The sequence below is a fragment of the Lithobates pipiens genome, unplaced genomic scaffold (genome assembly GCF_037356315.1).
Source record: "Lithobates pipiens isolate NorthernLeopardFrog02 unplaced genomic scaffold, aLitPip1_a1.2 Scaffold_30, whole genome shotgun sequence".
NCBI lineage: Eukaryota > Metazoa > Chordata > Amphibia > Anura > Ranidae > Lithobates > Lithobates pipiens.
The window spans coordinates 29,833,439-29,852,681 of record NW_027507791.1 but is presented as its reverse complement, the minus strand read 5'-3'; the positions used below and the strand labels follow the sequence as shown (position 1 = coordinate 29,852,681).

The window sequence follows — 19,243 nt, the reverse complement described above, 5'->3', positions numbered from 1 at the left end:
CCTCCCTCTGTCCTTCTATTCTACCCCAATCCCCCCCTCTGTCCTTCTATTCTACCCCAATCCCCCCTCTGTCCTTCTATTCGACCCCAATCCCCCCTCTGTCCTTCTATTCGACCCCAATCCCCCCTCTGTCCTTCTATTCGACCCCAATCCCCCCTCTGTCCTTCTATTCGACCCCAATCCCCCCTCTGTCCTTCTATTCGACCCCAATCCCCCCTCTGTCCTTCTATTCGACCCCAATCTTCCCTCTGTCCTTCTATTCTACCCCAATCCTCCCTCTGTCCTTCTATTATACCCCAATCCTCCCCTCTGTCCTTCTATTATACCCCAGTCCTTCCCTCTGTCCTTCTATTCGATCCCCAATCTTCCCTCTGTCCTTCTATTCTACCCCAGTCCTTCCCTCTGTCCTTCTATTCGATCCCCAATCTTCCCTCTGTCCTTCTATTCGATCCCCAATCTTCCCTCTGTCCTTCTATTCTACCCCAATCCTCCCTCCGTCCTTCTATTCGACCCCAATCCTCTCTCTGTCCTTCTATTCTACCCCAATCTTCCCTCTGTCCTTCTATTCTACCCCAATCCTCCCTCTGTCCTTCTATTCGACCCCAATCCCCCCTCTGTCCTTCTATTCGACCCCAATCCCCCCCTCTGTCCTTCTATTCTACCCCAATCCCCCCCTCTGTCCTTCTATTCTACCCCAATCCCCCCCTCTGTCCTTCTATTCTACCCCAATCCCCCCTCTGTCCTTCTATTCGACCCCAATCCCCCCTCTGTCCTTCTATTCGACCCCAATCCCCCCTCTGTCCTTCTATTCGACCCCAATCCCCCCTCTGTCCTTCTATTCGACCCCAATCCCCCCTCTGTCCTTCTATTCTACCCCAATCTTCCCTCTGTCCTTCTATTCTACCCCAATCCTCCCTCTGTCCTTCTATTCTACCCCAATCCTCCCCTCTGTCCTTCTATTATACCCCAATCCTCCCCTCTGTCCTTCTATTCTACCCCAATCCTCCCTCTGTCCTTCTATTCTACCCCAATCCTCCCCTCTGTCCTTCTATTATACCCCAATCCTCCCCTCTGTCCTTCTATTATACCCCAATCCTCCCTCTGTCCTTCTATTCTACCCCAATCCCCCCCTCTGTCCTTCTATTCTACCCCAATCCCCCCTCTGTCCTTCTATTCGACCCCAATCCCCCCTCTGTCCTTCTATTCGACCCCAATCCCCCCTCTGTCCTTCTATTCGACCCCAATCCCCCCTCTGTCCTTCTATTCGACCCCAATCCCCCCTCTGTCCTTCTATTCTACCCCAATCTTCCCTCTGTCCTTCTATTCTACCCCAATCCTCCCTCTGTCCTTCTATTATACCCCAATCCTCCCCTCTGTCCTTCTATTATACCCCAGTCCTTCCCTCTGTCCTTCTATTCGATCCCCAATCTTCCCTCTGTCCTTCTATTCTACCCCAGTCCTTCCCTCTGTCCTTCTATTCTACCCCAATCCTCCCTCCGTCCTTCTATTCGACCCCAATCCTCCCTCTGTCCTTCTATTCTACCCCAATCTTCCCTCTGTCCTTCTATTCTACCCCAATCCTCCCTCTGTCCTTCTATTCGACCCCAATCCCCCCTCTGTCCTTCTATTCTACCCCAATCCCCCCCTCTGTCCTTCTATTCGACCCCAATCCCCCCTCTGTCCTTCTATTCGACCCCAATCCCCCCTCTGTCCTTCTATTCGACCCCAATCTTCCCTCTGTCCTTCTATTCTACCCCAATCCCCCCTCTGTCCTTCTATTCGACCCCAATCCCCCCTCTGTCCTTCTATTCGACCCCAATCCCCCCTCTGTCCTTCTATTCGACCCCAATCCCCCCTCTGTCCTTCTATTTGACCCCAATCCTCCCCTCTGTCCTTCTACTATACCCCAATCCCCCCTCTGTCCTTCTATTATACCCCAATCCCCCCTCTGTCCTTCTATTATACCCCAACCCCCCCTCTGTCCTTCTATTCTACCCCAATCCTCCCTCTGTCCTTCTATTATACCCCAGTCCTCCCTCTGTCCTTCTTTTATACCCCAATCCTCCCTCTGTCCTTCTATTCTACCCCAATCCCCCCCTCTGTCCTTCTATTCTACCCCAATCCCCCCCTCTGTCCTTCTATTCTACCCCAATCCTCCCTCTGTCCTTCTATTCGACCCCAATCCCCCCTCTGTCCTTCTATTCGACCCCAATCCCCCCTCTGTCCTTCTATTCGACCCCAATCCCCCCTCTGTCCTTCTATTCTACCCCAATCTTCCCTCTGTCCTTCTATTCTACCCCAATCCTCCCTCTGTCCTTCTATTATACCCCAATCCTCCCCTCTGTCCTTCTATTATACCCCAGTCCTTCCCTCTGTCCTTTTATTCGATCCCCAATCTTCCCTCTGTCCTTCTATTCTACCCCAGTCCTTCTATTCTACCCCAATCCTCCCTCCGTCCTTCTATTCGACCCCAATCCTCCCTCTGTCCTTCTATTCTACCCCAATCTTCCCTCTGTCCTTCTATTCTACCCCAATCCTCCCTCTGTCCTTCTATTCGACCCCAATCCCCCCTCTGTCCTTCTATTCGACCCCAATCCCCCCCTCTGTCCTTCTATTCTACCCCAATCCCCCCCTCTGTCCTTCTATTTGACCCCAATCCCCCCTCTGTCCTTCTATTCGACCCCAATCCCCCCTCTGTCCTTCTATTTGACCCCAATCCTCCCCTCTGTCCTTCTACTATACCCCAATCCTCCCCTCTGTCCTTCTATTATACCCCAATCCCCCCCTCTGTCCTTCTATTATACCCCAACCCCCCCTCTGTCCTTCTATTCTACCCCAATCCTCCCTCTGTCCTTCTATTATACCCCAGTCCTCCCTCTGTCCTTCTTTTATACCCCAATCCCCCCCCCCCCCCAGTCATGTAACCTTTGCTCCTTCAATCACCTTCTTGCTCTATACCAGGACACTACGGTCAGAGTCTCCACGTGTGGGATTGGACGAAGCGCACCCGCATACAGACGCTGGACCTGGGGGCGGACGGACTGATTCCTATGGAAATACGATTCCTGCACAACCCGGACGCTGCGCAGGGATTCGTCGGCTCCTCGCTCGGCGCCTCCATCTTCCGCTTCTACAAGACGCCGGTGAGCGGCTGTGGGGGGGATGGGGGCTCAGTGTTTTATTGGTGAAAAAATAAAAAAATAAACTTCTGCAGGTCGGTTTCGTGGAGTGGCGGGATGTTGGCAAACGTTCCTGCAGATTCTTACCTGCATCTGTTCTGTAGATCCTGGAATAGGCTACGCCCACACACCTGCTGAAACCTTTACACATGGGCGTGATCACATGACCCGACTTTATTAGAAACGTTTTTTTCTATTTTAAAATGTACTTTATGTGAAGGAGCTGATGACAGATCTGTACTGATACCTGCTGTATGATGTGTGTTTTTTGTTTTTTTTTACCCCTACAGGATGAAAAGTGGGTGGCTGAGAAGGTCATCCGGGTGCCACATAAGAAGGTGGAGGGCTGGGCGATGCCGGAGATGCCGGGTGAGTGGCTGTATGATGACCCTGATTGGGTGAGAGAATAACTCCGCCCCCACCCAACTGCAGCTATAAGCACATCCTCCGGTTGTAGCGGCTCCTCTGCAAGACTAAAATGTCTTCCTCTGATTTCACTGCACACTGTGAGCGTCTCACAATGTGCATCAGAAGCTGCAGCAAGTCAGAGCCCCACCCCCCCCTTTCCTGGCTGGAGGATGTCCAGTATCATCTATTTCACTGTACCTGGCCCCGCCCCCTTTTCATTATTTATTTATTTCAATCCATGGAGGCTCAGCATAACATGTGGGAGTTACCTATGCAAATACAGCCCTGCCTATAGGAACGCCCACTCCTCCCAGACTGACACCCCGACCATCGAGGGGGATTTTGATATGTGCATAACTCCTCCCACCGCGTGCCTCGGGGCTTTTAAAAGGAGTGCTGGGATGTGGCCCCTCCCACCAGCTATTGATCTGCCTGCACTGCATAGAGAAGCACAGAGACCCAGAGATGACACCACGGGGTCTATAATAAAGCTTATAATGACCAGTGGAGGCCCGTCTATAAGGGGCACAGGGGCGTGTCTATGGGGCACAGTGGCGTGTCTATGGGGCACAGGGGCGTCAGCCACCTAATTTTTTTTTTTTTTTTTTTTTTTTTTTAGCACATGATTAGAGCCTGAGGCTCTAATTGGCTTTTAAAAAAGGGTGGGCACCCCGATCACCTCCCAATAGCAAATTTGCTGTGGTCTTCCTGATTCTCCTCCCAGCCAATCAGGTGTTTGCGATTCCTGAGACTAGATTGGCCAGGGAGTCTTGGTGGGGGGGGGGGGGTGTAGGGGTCAGGGGTTTAGTGTTAGTTTACCACACACCCCCCCCCCAAATATTTAGCACCGACCACCACTGATAATGACCATGGAAAGGTTTGATTTGTGTGCCGCCATAAACTTTTTTATTTTATTTATTTTATGACGCGATGACGTCTCCCCCGCTACAATCTCATCATAAACGTCTTGTCATAAAACGACGGCCTCGTATAATGGAGATCCCGGCAGCCCACCAACACCTCACCTCTACTCCCCTTTAGACGTGCAGAATTGTTTTTTCTTTTTATTTTATTTTTTTTCCCTCAATTTTCATTATTTCAATAATTTCGTTTAGATGAATGAATTTTCATTTATTTGTTTTCGGATTCGTTTTAAGATTTTCCAAATTCGGTCAAACTGATCTTAAATTCGACCAAATCTGGAAAATTCGAAGCGGCATTGAATTTTTATTTTATTTTTTTTCTATTTGAAATTCGGATATCAGAGGATAGTTATATTCTTTCTATTGCATGTCTGTGTGTTTTTTTTTTTTTATTTTTTTTTTTGCTTTTTATTTATTTATTTTTTTATTTTTTTGTTCTATTCGAAATTTGAGTTTCAGAATATGGTTACATTTTTATTTCCTTCTATTGTTTTTTTTTTCTTTTCCTCTTTTTTAATTTCTATTCTTTTTTTTCTATTCTGTTCTTTTCTATCCTATTCCCTTATTTTATTATTTATTATATAATAATAAAAAACAATATATATATATCTATTATCTCTATCATCTCTATCTCTATCATCTCTCTTTATTATCTCTATTATCTCTATCATCTTCATCTCTATCGTCTCTATCTCTATTATCTCTATTGTCTCTATCTCTATTATCTCTATCATCTTCATCTCTATCTCTATTATCTCTATCGTCTCTATCTCTATTATCTCTATTGTCTCTATCTCTATTATCTCTATCATCTTCATCTCTATCTCTATTATCTCTATCATCTTCATCTCTATCTCTATTATCTCTATCATCTTCATCTCTATCTCTATTATCTCTATCGTCTCTATCTCTATTATCTCTATCATCTTCATCTCTATCTCTATTATCTCTATCGTCTCTATCTCTATTATCTCTATCATCTTTATCTCTATCGTCTCTATCTCTATTATCTCTATTGTCTCTATCTCTATTATCTCTATTGTCTCTATCTCTATTATCTCTATCGTCTCTATTATCTCTATCGTCTCTATCTCTATTATCTCTATCATCTTCATCTCTATCTCTATTATCTCTATCGTCTCTATCTCTATTATCTCTATCATCTTCATCTCTATCTCTATTATCTCTATCATCTTCATCTCTATCTCTATTATCTCTATCGTCTCTATCGTCTCTATCTCTATTATCTCTATCGTCTCTATCTCTATTATCTCTATCATCTTCATCTCTATCTCTATTATCTCTATCATCTTCATCTCTATCTCTATTATCTCTATCGTCTCTATCGTCTCTATCTCTATTATCTCTATCGTCTCTATTATCTCTATCGTCTGCCTTTTTTTTTTTTTTTATCCCACTCCCTTATTTTCTATTGCTATTCCATTTTCCATTCTATTCTATTGTGTTCTATTCTTTCATTTTATATTCTGTTCTGATTTACTCTATTCTTTTTCTATGCTCCCCCCCCCCTTTTTTTTTATTATATTCCTTTTTATATTCTATTCAAAATGGGAATTTCAGAAGATTTTTTTTATTTTATTCTCTATCCCTCCACAGGTAATCTATGCTGCCTTCAAGTTCCACCTTTTTTTTTTTTAACTGCAACTGCTTCACTGTTTTAAAGCGGGAGTCCACCGGAACTCCGCGTTTTTTTTTTTTTTTTTTTTTTTTTTTTAAAGCCAGCAGCTACAAATACTGCAGCTGCTGACTTTTAAAATAGTGACACTTACCTGTCCAGCGCGCCCGCGATGTCGGCACCCGAAGCCGATCTGTAGGTCGTCTGTCGGGTCCTGCCGCCGCCATCTTGGGTATGGGAATCAGGAAGTGGAGCCTTTCGGCTTCATTTCCCGGTTCCCTACTGCGCATGCGCGAATTGCGCTGCGCAATAAGGACGCTCCCCGCTGCCTCTGGGATCTGTGTGTTTCCCAGCAGGCAGCGGGGCACTTGCGGGAAGGGGCGGGCACTTGCGGAAAGGGGCATAAGTTACGCCCCTTTCCGCAGAGAGCTGTCCCGGAAGTGGGTGCAGTTACCTGGATTATCCAGGTAACTGCACCCCCCTCCCCCCTGAAAGGTGCCGATTGTGGCACCGGAGGGGGGGGGAGGGTTCCGATGAGCGGAAGGTCCACTTTAGGGTGGACCTCCGCTTTAATTATGCTTCAATGGTGATCTATGCCGCCTTCAAATTCTTTACCTCTCTCCATATCACTGTGATGTTTATTTTTGCTTTTCTTTTGGTCTATGCCCAAATTGATGAGCTGTTCTTATCTTTAAATCCGTGCCCCCTCCCCCGCCCTCTTGCTGTGTCGTACTTACCACCACTGTGCGGCTCGTTTTGCACAGAGTAGCCCCCGATCGTCCATTTCTGGGGTCCCTCGGCAGCTCTCGTGGCTCCTCCCCTCATCAGATGACCCCCCCCCCCCCCCTAGGAGAAGCGCTCTCTCCCGGGGCGGGGGTTGTTACCTAGCGGGTGCGCTCCCGGGTCCAGTATTTGCCTCCACAGACACGAATGCTGGACTCGGCCCCGCCCCCCCAGGTCATTGGATTTGATTGACAGCAGCGGGAGCCAACGGCTACGGGTGCTTTCAATCGTGTAAAGGAAAAAGGAGTTGGGACTTTGTATGAGGCATAGGACAGTTGTGCCTATCAATCTATCCAATCAGGGGCCGGGACCCTGTGGAGAGAGGGACAGCACGTCCTCGCTGAGGGAAATATGGGGCTTAGGTCACTGCCAGATGGTTTTTCACCTTAATGCATAGGATGGGTTTACAACCCCTTTAATTGGCAATAATACCCCCACTCCACTCAGTAACACATATGTGGGTCTTCTCTAGGGGATGCATAGCCAGGGGTTTCTGGACCCACCTACCAATAAAACCTCCAGGACACTGGGACGGATCCCCCCCCCCCCCCACATAAGTCACATTCCTGTATCACCTCTCTCGCCCTTCTGCTTCTACTAATGTCTGGAGATATTTCCCCAAATCCTGGACCGCCAACATACCCGACAACCCCCCATCCTCTGACAGCAGCCTCAACCTACACAATCTCATTTCCATTCCTCTTATGCCTAAACCAGCCTCCCCTCCCCCCCCTTCTCCTGTGCCCATTGGAATGCCTTACCACCGTCCATTTCCCTATTTATCACAATCTCCTTCAACCTACTTGCAATTTACGGAGACCTGGATTCAAGAATCTGACCTTCCTTCTCCTGCTGCCCTCTCCCATGGCGGCCTCCTGTGGACTCGCTCTCTCCCATGGCGGCCTCCTGTGGACTCGCTCTCTCCCATGGCGGCCTCCTGTGGACTTGCTCTCTCCCATGGCGGCCTCCTGTGGACTCGCTCTCTCCCATGGTGGCCTCCTGTGGACTCGCTCTCTCCCATGGTGGCCTCCCGTGGACTCGCTCTCTCCCATGGTGGCCTCCTGTTGACTCGCTCTCTCCCATGGTGGCCTCCTGTGGACTCGCTCTCTCCCATGGTGGCCTCCTGTGGACTCGCTCTCTCCCATGGTGGCCTCCTGTGGACTCGCTCTCTCCCATGGTGGCCTCCTGTGGACACGCTCTCTCCCATGGTGGCCTCCTGTGGACTCGCTCTCTCCCATGGTGGCTTCCTGTGGACTCGCTCTCTCCCATGGCGGCCTCCTGTGGACTCGCTCTCTCCCATGGCGGCCTCCTGTGGACTCGCTCTCCTCCATGGTGGCCTCCTGTGGACTCGCTCTCCTCCATGGTGGCCTCCTGTGGACTCGCTCTCTCCCATGGCGGCCTCCTGTGGACTCGCTCTCTCCCATGGCGGCCTCCTGTGGACTCGCTCTCTCCCATGGCGGCCTCCTGTGGACTCGCTCTCTCCCATGGTGGCCTCCTGTGGACTCGCTCTCTCCCATGGTGGCCTCCTGTGGATTCGCTCTCTCCCACGGTGGCCTCCTGTGGATTCGCTCTCTCCCATGGTGGCCTCCTGTGGATTCGCTCTCTCCCATGGTGGCCTCCTGTGGACTCGCTCTCTCCCATGGTGGCCTCCTGTGGACTCGCTCTCTCCCATGGCGGCCTCCTGTGGACTCGCTCTCCTCCATGGTGGCCTCCTGTGGCCTCCTTCTACTCACTCTGTTGGCAACGACCTTGACCTCATATTCTCCTACCTATGCACTCCGCGCAACCTCTCCAACATTCCTTTTTCCTCTCTCTGACCAACCACCTTGATATTTTCACTCCCTCCTTGTCTTCTTCCTCCTTGCCTTCCAACTACGAAACAATTCCCCGTAGAAACCTTCGCCACCTTAACCCTGCTCTTCTTGTTTCTGCTACAGATTGTCTCTATGCCAAAAATCTTATCCTTTTCCTGCCCAAACATGTCCACTTCTATCTACAACATTTGTGTGGCAATGTGTGGCAAGGAGTCAATTAGCGGATACTGCACCTCATCCCCAACTACATAACAAAAGAAAAGGGCGCAACAAGGGAAAGAATGTGATTATCGCGGTGCAAAGATACCATGGATACCTCTAAGCCCTTGTACACACGGTCGGAGATTCATTTTGTCGGATATTCCGACTGTGTGTGGTCTCCATCGGACTGTTTCCATCAGAGTATCCGACGTGGTCTCGCCGTGTTTGGAGGAAGAAAAATGGTGACTATGACCCCAAGAACTTCATCCCTACAGTCACAAACAGGGGTGGGAACATGATGCTTTGGGGTTGTTTCTCTGATAAAGGTACAGGCCGACTTTGCCGCATTGAGGGGCCAATGGACGGGGCCGTGTATTGTAAGATCTTGGAGGAGAACCTTCTTCCCTCATCCAGAACACTGAAGATGGGTCATGGACGGGTCTTCCAGCATCACAATGACCCAAAACATACCACCAAGGCAACAAAGGAGTGACTTGAAAATAAGCACATTAAAAAGGTCATGGATTGGCCTAGCCAGTCTCCAGACCTTAATCCTATAGTAAATGTATGGAGGGAGCTGAAACTTTGAGTTGCCAAGAGACAACCAAGAAACCTTCAGGATTTAGAGAAGATCTGTAGAGAAGAGAGGAGAAAATCCCTCCTGAGATGTGTGGAAACCTCATCACCACCTACAAGAAACGTCTGACCTCTGTGATCACCAACAAGGGTTTCTCCACCAACTAATAAGTCATGTTTTACTTGGGGATCAAATACTTATTTCCTGTCCCACTGAGAATGGGAGTGAGTAAAATGAGTAACGGAGCCACGGATATTGCTGGAAACCTGACCCCCCCTCCCCCACTGCATCCAAAACCTAGAGGAAAAGTTTCTGGCTGGGCACATCCTATTATATCTGAAGTTGAATCGGCTTCTAGCTCCCCTCACCCACCCCCCCCCCCCCCCCCCATCAACATGCTAATTCCATTTTCATTACATACTTTATTTTATACACTGTGATGTCATGTGATGGGAGGGGCTGTCCATAGCTTCCTGAAAACACCCCAACACCTTCTCTCAGCCTTGAAGCAAGCAGTGGGAGGAGTTATGAAAATACTACAATGCCTAGATGGGCGGGTGTCAGTCTGGAAGAGTGGGCGTTCCTAGGCAGGCTGTATTTGCATAGGTAACGCCCACATATGATGCCTCCATAACTAAAATCCAATGAATGAAAGTGGGCAGGGCCAGGGGCTGGAGGGAGGATTTCAGTCCGGGGGGAGGAGCCTGTACACCTGGAGGCTGGAGGGAGGATTTCAGTCCAGGGGGAGGAGCCTGTACACTTGGAGGATGGAGGGAGGATTTCAGTCCGTGGGAGGAGCCTGTACACCCAGAGGATGGAGGGAGGATTTTAGTCCGGGGGAGGAGCCTGTATACCCGGAGGATGGAGGGAGGATTTCAGTCCAGGGGGAGGAGCCTGTACAACTGGAGGATGAAGGGAGGATTTCAGTCCAGGGGGAGGAGCCTGTACACCTGGAGGAAGGATTTCAGTCCAGGGGGAGGAGCCTGTGCACCCGGAGGATGGGGGGGAGGAGTTGAAATCATGTCTGTCCTCCCTCTTCTCAGGGCTCATCACGGATATCCTGATTTCTCTGGACGATCGCTTCTTGTACTTAAGTAACTGGGTGCACGGCGACATCCGGCAGTATGACATCACCAACCCGTGTCACCCAAAAATGGTGGGGCAGGTGAGTGACCCCCCCCCCCATTTCTAGCTCTGGCCAAGCGCAATCTATGTCTTGAAGGAGATTTCACCTTTTAAGTGTGTGTGGGGGGGGGGTTCTTCGCAGTAAGAGCAGTATGGGAGGAATTCTTTGTAATAAGAGCGGTATGGGTGGGGCTTTGTGGAGTGTCTGCTGGGTTTTCATTGGTGCCTGTGTCCTCAGCGGGAAGATTTAGTCTCACTTTCTGTATTGGGAGGAACAGAGATTTCACTTTTAGTATGGGAGGGGTTCTGCATGGTAAGAGCAGTACAGGAAGGGCTCTTTACAGTAAGAGTGATACAGGAAGGGTTCTTCACAGTAACAGCAGTAAAGTTGTGGAACTTACTATAACAAAGGAAATTATAAAAATAGAAAGATGTGAAATTATAAAAATAGAAAGATGTGATGCTGAGATCCCCTCTGTGTCTGGCCAATATTTTGTCATCTCATATATTTTTCCTCCCAGGTATTTCTTGGTGGCAGCATTGTCAAGGGCGGTGCGGTGAAAGTGCTGGAAGATCAGGAGCTAAAATGTCAGCCAGACCCAGTATTCATCAAGGTGAGCGCCCCTTATTGTACCCCCCCAGTGCCTGTATGGGGGGATAGTGACCCCTCTCTGCTTCCTCCTCTGTAGAGTTCGCTCTCTTTGCTGTATCATATTATCATTCCTCTATATTCTGATATGTGAACGTTCCCCGGGTAATGCTTAGTAAATGTGTGCAGGGGAGGAAGATTCCGGGGGGACCTCAGATGATCCAACTCAGCCTGGACGGGAAGAGGCTCTACGCCACCACCTCGCTGTTCAGTGTATGGGACACACAGTTCTACCCGGACATGATCAAGTGAGTGACCGGGCTCCTCTGCCCCACCCCTTCCCCTCCTCCTTTCCTCTGCCCCACCCCTTCCCCTCCTCCTTTCCTCTGTCCCAACCCCTTTCCTCTCCTCTGTCCCCAAACCCCTTTCCTCTCCTCTGTCCCCAACCCCTTTCCTCTCCTCTGTCCCCAACCCCTTTCCTCTCCTCTGTCCCCAACCCCTTTCCTCTCCTCTGTCCCCAACCCCTTTCCTCTCCTCTGTCTCCAACCCCTTTCCTCTCCTCTGTCTCCAACCCCTTTCCTCTCCTCTGTCCCAACCCCTTTCCTCTCCTCTGTCTCCAACCCCTTTCCTCTCCTCTGTCCCAACCCCTTTCCTCTCCTCTGTCTCCAACCCCTTTCCTCTCCTCTGTCCCCAACCCCTTTCCTCTCCTCTGTCTCCAACCCCTTTCCTCTCCTCTGTCCCCAACCCCTTTCCTCTCCTCTGTCTCCAACCCCTTTCCTCTCCTCTGTCCCAACCCCTTTCCTCTCCTCTGTCTCCAACCCCTTTCCTCTCCTCTGTCCCCAACCCCTTTCCTCTCCTCTGTCCCCAACCCCTTTCCTCTCCTCTGTCCCCAACCCCTTTCCTCTCCTCCTGTCTCCAACCCCTTTCCTCTCCTCTGTCCCCAACCCCTTTCCTCTCCTCCTGTCTCCAACCCCTTTCCTCTCCTCTGTCCCCAACCCCTTTCCTCTCCTCTGTCCCCAACCCCTTTCCTCTCCTCTGTCCCCAACCCCTTTCCTCTCCTCTGTCTCCAACCCCTTTCCTCTCCTCTGTCCCCAACCCCTTTCCTCTCCTCTGTCCCCAACCCCTTTCCTCTCCTCTGTCCCCAACCCCTTTCCTCTCCTCTGTCCCCAACCCCTTTCCTCTCCTCCTGTCTCCAACCCCTTTCCTCTCCTCTGTCCCCAACCCCTTTCCTCTCCTCCTGTCTCCAACCCCTTTCCTCTCCTCTGTCCCCAACCCCTTTCCTCTCCTCTGTCCCCAACCCCTTTCCTCTACTCCTGTCTCCAACCCCTTTCCTCTCCTCCTGTCTCCAACCCCCTTTCCTCTCCTCTGTCTCCAACCCCTTTCCTCTCCTCTGTCTCCAACCCCCTTTCCTCTCCTCTGTCTCCAACCCCTTTCCTCTCCTCTGTCTCCAACCCCTTTCCTCTCCTCTGTCCCCAACCCCTTTCCTCTCCTCTGTCTCCGACCCCTTTCCTCTCCTCTGTCCCCAACCCCTTTCCTCTCCTCTGTCTCCGACCCCTTTCCTCTCCTCTGTCTCCGACCCCTTTCCTCTCCTCTGTCTCCGACCCCTTTCCTCTCCTCTGTCTCCGACCCCTTTCCCCTCCTCTGTCCCCGACCCCTTTCCTCTCCTCTGTCCCCAACCCCTTTCCTCTCCTCTGTCCCCAACCCCTTTCCTCTCCTGTCTCCAACCCCTTTCCTCTCCTGTCTCCAACCCCTTTCCTCTCCTCTGTCTCCACACCTCTTTCCTCTCCTCTTCTTCTCTGTTACAACCCCTTGCCATTTCCTAGCCTTTTTTTCCCTTTGCTTGTCTCCCTCTGACCTCTCCCCCCCCCCCCCAGGGAAGGCGCCGTCATGGTGCAGATTGATGTGGATACAGAGAAGGGAGGACTCTCCATCAATGAGAACTTCCTGGTGGATTTCGGGAAGGAGCCGGATGGTCCCGCTCTCGCCCACGAGTGCCGCTTTGAGGGAGGAGACTGCACCTCCGACATCTGGATCTAACCCCAACCCCCCCCCCCCCCCCCGCTCTCAACTGAAGTCACATGTCAGTTATAGGTGGAGTCTAGAGGGAGGGGCTCCCCATCGATCCACATGTCCCGGCTCCAGGTCCATGTTCTGCTGCTTCCATCCCTATAATGAGAAGGTGAAAGAGATGATCTGCTCCTCCCCCCATTATATGACATCATAGAGTGATTGCTCCACCCACAATGCCTATGCTGCCGCCTCCTGACCAATTAGGATATCGTCTTCTGTGTCTGATTATTGCCAGTTGATCATTAAAGAGCCGCTCCGCCCAGAACGGAGCGTCACCGAGTGCCTGTCGTGTCTTCCTTACATTCGCACAATGTTCCTGTGACTGCTGAAAGTCACTCCGCCCACAACTGACAGTTCAGAGCTTTGAATGATGCTGGACAGTTAACCCCCCCCCCCCCCCCGCCATGACAGTTTCTTCTGTCTCTAGAGGACTGTACTGGTGAGTTCTGGACCTGTGCAGAACGAAAAAAAAGGTTTTAATTTTTATTATATTTTTGATTTTTGCATAAATTGATTTTAATTAATTTTCGGAATAAATTTTATTTGAATCAATTCAAATTTTTCTAATTTAATTCAAATCGAATTCCATTCTGAATCCAATTTATTCAAAATTCGAATTTCTGAAAATGATATTTTGGCTATTCTCTTATCTGTTTACAATTTTTTTTTTTTTTTTATTCTTTTCTATTCTAGTTAATTCTATTATTATTATTACTTTTCTTTTTTTTTTTTTTATTAAAATTTTGGAAAATGTTTATATTCTTCTATTCCTTTTATTTTCTATTTTATTCTGTTTTACTTTATTCTTTTTTTTTTTTCTGTTCTGTTATATTCTTTTCTATCCTATTCCTTTTTTTTTTCTGCACCCTTTTTATTCTCTTGGGAAAATATGAATCTGAAAACGATTTGAATTTCCTCCCAAAATTTTGAGATTAGTTTCAATTCGTAACGAAATTTGGATACAAAATTTTTTATTTTTTTTGCATAAATTGATTTTAATAAATTTTCGGAATTAATTTTATTTGAATCAATTCAAATTTTTCTAATTTAATTCAAATCGAATTCCATTCTAAATCCAATTTATTCAAAATTCGAATTTCTGAAAATGATGATATTTTTGCTATTCTCTTCTTATCTGTTTAGAATTTTATTTTTATTTTTTTATTCTATTCTAGTTAATTCTATTATTATTATTATTATTATTATTTTTTATTAAAATTTTGGAAAAAATTTATATTCTTCTATTCCTTTTATTTTCTATTTTATTCTGTTTTACTTTATTCTTTTTTTTTTTTTTCTGTTCTGTTATATTCTTTTCTATCCTATTCCTTTTTATTTTCTGCACCCTTTTTTATTCTCTTGGGAAAATATGAATCTGAAAACGCTTTGAATTTCCTCCCAAAATTTTGAGATTAGTTTCAATTCGTTCCGAAATTTGGATACAAAATGTGTGAGAATTTCAATTCTGAACGAATCAAATCGCACATGTCTGGTGAGTTCCCAGCTCCGCCCACGTGATATTCCCCCCCCCCCTTTTTTTTTTTTTGAGGGGTTCCAACTTTCCTCGGCTCGGCTGCTTTCATATATTGTGGGTGGAGCCGGGAACCCAACCCAGGAAATATTCACCAATCCGCTCCCCCCAAGAGAGATGGGCTCCTGGGCCTCCGCCCATAAGTGATATTTGTGGGCGGAGGCCGAGGAGCCCTTTTCACTTTTGGGTGGAGTGGCCCCGCCTCCTGACTTAGACAAACTCCACCCCCCCACATTAAATGTGAAGCCCTCCTCCCCTGTGAGAAGCCTTGGGTGGAAGCGGAGTCTTGGGCTGCCTGTGGCCTCCAGGATGTCGCTTGCTGTGAAGCTTGGCTAGTAAGTAGAAGGAGACAGCTCCAACCTGAGGCTTCTCACCTGGGTGGAGCCTCGCACCGCCTGGAGACCCCGGACGGAGAGGAAGGAGCAGAAGCATTAGGGAGATCCTCTCTCACTTCCTGTCGTGTCACTGGAACAGGAAGTGAAGGAACACAGTGGGGAACAAAACAAAAAAAAGAAGCGCTTGGAGTTTTGCTACAGATAAACTCAGACTGAACAAGAGGTATGATGGAGAGCTGACCCACCCCCCTCCTCTTTAGGGTCCCCATTATCGTCTGACTGAGCCCCTCATCTCCGATGATGGCGGCTCGCCTGTTGTCTGCAAAGCTTCTGTGCAAACCTGATTGGCCAATTGGATTCAGACTCCGCACCCCCAATAAGGTTTGTTCAATCAGCCCGCCCGCCCGCCCGCCCACCCACGAGGAGCCTCCACATGGGGTTAAAGGTGAACTCTGGGCAGAAATAATCCTTCCTGGCTGGGGGTGTGATCCCCGAGACCGGCCGAGCAGAACCCAAAATCTTCCAGAAGAGCCAATAGAGGCCTTGTGTGTCCGAAACAATCCGACTCTGACCCCATCCCCAGACTCTCTGACCCCACCCCCAGACTCATCACTCTGACCCCACCCCCAGACTCAACACTGGGGCCTCTGACCCCACCCCCAGACTCAACACTTCCTCCCCTGACCCCACACACTCTGGCCCAACCCCCAGACTCAACACTCTGACCCCACCCCCAGACTCTCTGACCCCACCCCCAGACTCATCACTCTGACCCCACCCCCAGACTCAACACTCTGACCCCACCCCCAGACTCAACACTGGGGCCTCTGACCCCACCCCCAGACTCAACACTTCCTCCCCTGACCCCACACACTCTGGCCCAACCCCCAGACTCAACACTCTGACCCCACCCCCAGACTCTCTGACCCCACCCCCAGACTCATCACTCTGACCCCACCCCCAGACTCATCACTCTGACCCCACCCCCAGACTCATCACTCTGACCACACCCCCAGACTCAACACTGGGGCCTCTGACCCCACCCCCAGACTCAACACTTCCTCCCCTGACCCCACACACTCTGACCCAACCCCCAGACTCATCACTCTGACCCCACCCCCAGACTCATCACTCTGACCCCACCCCCAGACACAACTCTCTGACCCCACCCCAGACTCATCACTCTGACCCACCCCCAGACTCATCACTCTGACCCCACCCCCAGACTCATCACTCTGACCCCACCCCCAGACACAACTCTCTGACCCCACCCCAGACTCATCACTCTGACCCACCCCCAGACTCAACACTCTGACCCCACCCCCAGACTCAACACTCTGACCCCACCCCCAGACTCAACACTCTGACCCCACCCCCAGACACAACACTCTGACTCCACCCCCAGACACAACACTCTGACTCCACCCCCAGACACAACACTCTGACTCCACCCCCAGACACAACACTCTGACCCCACCCCCAGACACAACACTCTGACCCCACCCCCAGACACAACACTCTGACCCCACCCCCAGACTCATTACTCTGACTTCACCCCCAGACTCTCTGACCCCACCCCCAGACACTCTGACCCCACCCCCAGAATCAACACTCTGACCCCGCCCCCAAACTCTCTGGCCCCACCCCCAGACTCTCTGACCCCAGACACTCTGACCCCACCCCTAGACACTCTGACCCCACCCCCAGACTCAGCACTCTGACCCCACCCCCAGACTCATCACTATGACCCCGCCCCCAGACCCTCTGACCCCACCCCCAGACACTCTGACCCCACCCCTAGACACTCTGACCCCACCCCCAGACTCAGCACTCTGACCCCACCCCCAGACTCAGCACTCTGACCCCACCCCCAGACTCATCACTCTGACCCCACCCCCAGACACTCTGACCCCACCCCCAGAATCAACACTCTGACCCCGCCCCCAAACTCTCTGGCCCCACGCCCAGACTCTCTGACCCCACCCCCAGACACTCTGACCCCACCCCTAGACACTCTGACCCCACCCCCAGACTCAGCACTCTGACCCCACCCCCAGACTCATCACTATGACCCCACCCCAGACACTCTGACCCCACCCCCAGACTCTCTGACCTCACCCCCAGACACTCTGACCCCACCCCCAGACTCAACACTCTGACCCCGCCCCCAGACTCTCTGACCCCACCCCCAGACACTCTGACCCCACCCCTAGACACTCTGACCCCACCCCCAGACTCAGCACTCTGACCCCACCCCCAGACTCAGCACTCTGACCCCACCCCCAGACTCATCACTCTGACCACACCCCCAGACTCAACACTGGGGCCTCTGACCCCACCCCCAGACTCAACACTTCCTCCCCTGACCCCACACACTCTGACCCAACCCCCAGACTCAACACTCTGACCCCACCCCCAGACTCATCACTTTGACCCCACCTCCAGACACAACTCTCTGACCCCACCCCCAGACACAACACTCTGACCCACCCCCAGACACAACACTCTGACCCCACCCCCAGACACAACTCTCTGACCCCACCCCCAGACACAAAACTCTGACCCACCCCCAGACACAACACTCTGACCCCACCCCCAGACACAACACTCTGACCCCACCCCCAGACACAACACTCTGACCCCACCCCCAGACACAACTCTCTGACCCACCCCCAGACTCATTACTCTGACTCCACCCCCAGACTCTCTGACTCCACCCCCAGACTCTCTGACCCCACCCCCAGACTCTCTGACCCCACCCCTAGACACTCTGACCCCACCCCCAGAATCAACACTGACCCTGCCCCCAGACTCTCTGGCCCCACGCCCAGACTCTCTGACCCCACCCCCAGACACTCTGACCCCACCCCTAGACACTCTGACCCCACCCCCAGACTCATCACTCTGACTCCACCCCCAGACACTCTGACCCCACCCCCAGACTCAACACTCTGACCCCACCCCCAGACTCAACACTCTGACCCCGCCCCCAGACTCTCTGACCGCCACCCCCAGACACTCTGACCCCACCCCTAGACACTCTGACCCCACCCCCAGACTCAGCACTCTGACCCCACCCCCAGACTCATCACTCTGACCCCACCCCCAGACTCATCACTCTGACCACACCCCCAGACTCAACACTGGGACCTCTGACCCCACCCCCACACACTCTGACCCCACCCCCAGACTCATCACTCTGACCCCACCCCCAGACTCATCACTCTGACCCCACCCCCAGACTCATCACTCTGACCCCACCCCCAGACTCAACACTCTGACCCCACCCCCAGACTCAACACTCTGACCCCACCCCCAGACTCATCACTCTGACCCCACCCCCAGACACAACACTCTGACTCCACCCCCAGACTCATCACTCTGACCCCACCCCCAGACACAACACTCTGACCCCACCCCCAGACACAACACTCTGACCCCACCCCAGACTCATTACTCTGACTTCACCCCCAGACTCTCTGACCCCACCCCCAGACACTCTGACCCCACCCCCAGAATCAACACTCTGACCCCGCCCCCAAACTCTCTGGCCCCACGCCCAGACTCTCTGACCCCACCCCCAGACACTCTGACCCCACCCCCAGACACTCTGACCCCACCCCCAGAATCAACACTCTGACCCCGCCCCCAAACTCTCTGGCCCCACGCCAAGACTCTCTGACCCCACCCCCACACACTCTGACCCAACCCCCAGACTCAACACTCTGACCCCACCCCCAGACTCATCACTTTGACCCCACCTCCAGACACAACTCTCTGACCCCACCCCCAGACACAACACTCTGACCCACCCCCAGACACAACACTCTGACCCCACCCCCAGACACAACTCTCTGACCCCACCCCCAGACACAAAACTCTGACCCACCCCCAGACACAACACTCTGACCCCACCCCCAGACACAACACTCTGACCCCACCCCCAGACACAACACTCTGACCCCACCCCCAGACACAACTCTCTGACCCACCCCCAGACTCATTACTCTGACTCCACCCCCAGACTCTCTGACTCCACCCCCAGACTCTCTGACCCCACCCCCAGACTCTC

General features: G+C 51.3%; 1 protein-coding gene across 2 annotated transcripts in view; it reads left to right on the top strand.

Moving 5' to 3' along the window:
* Positions 1-13,585, top strand: part of LOC143942547 (methanethiol oxidase-like) — a 29,748-nt gene extending 16,163 nt beyond the window's left edge. Inside the window, exons 7-12 of one of the 2 annotated variants that reach the window (XM_077463876.1) lie at positions 2,962-3,143; positions 3,470-3,548; positions 10,565-10,686; positions 11,168-11,260; positions 11,425-11,543; positions 13,110-13,585. In XM_077463876.1, the coding sequence (XP_077320002.1) occupies positions 2,962-3,143; positions 3,470-3,548; positions 10,565-10,686; positions 11,168-11,260; positions 11,425-11,543; positions 13,110-13,272 (758 nt within the window). In that variant the 3' untranslated portion in view covers positions 13,273-13,585. The remainder of the gene's footprint in view (positions 1-2,961; positions 3,144-3,469; positions 3,549-10,564; positions 10,687-11,167; positions 11,261-11,424; positions 11,544-13,109) is intronic. The other variant, XM_077463877.1, reaches the window with a different exon arrangement.
* The last annotated feature ends 5,658 nt before the right edge of the window (positions 13,586-19,243 follow it).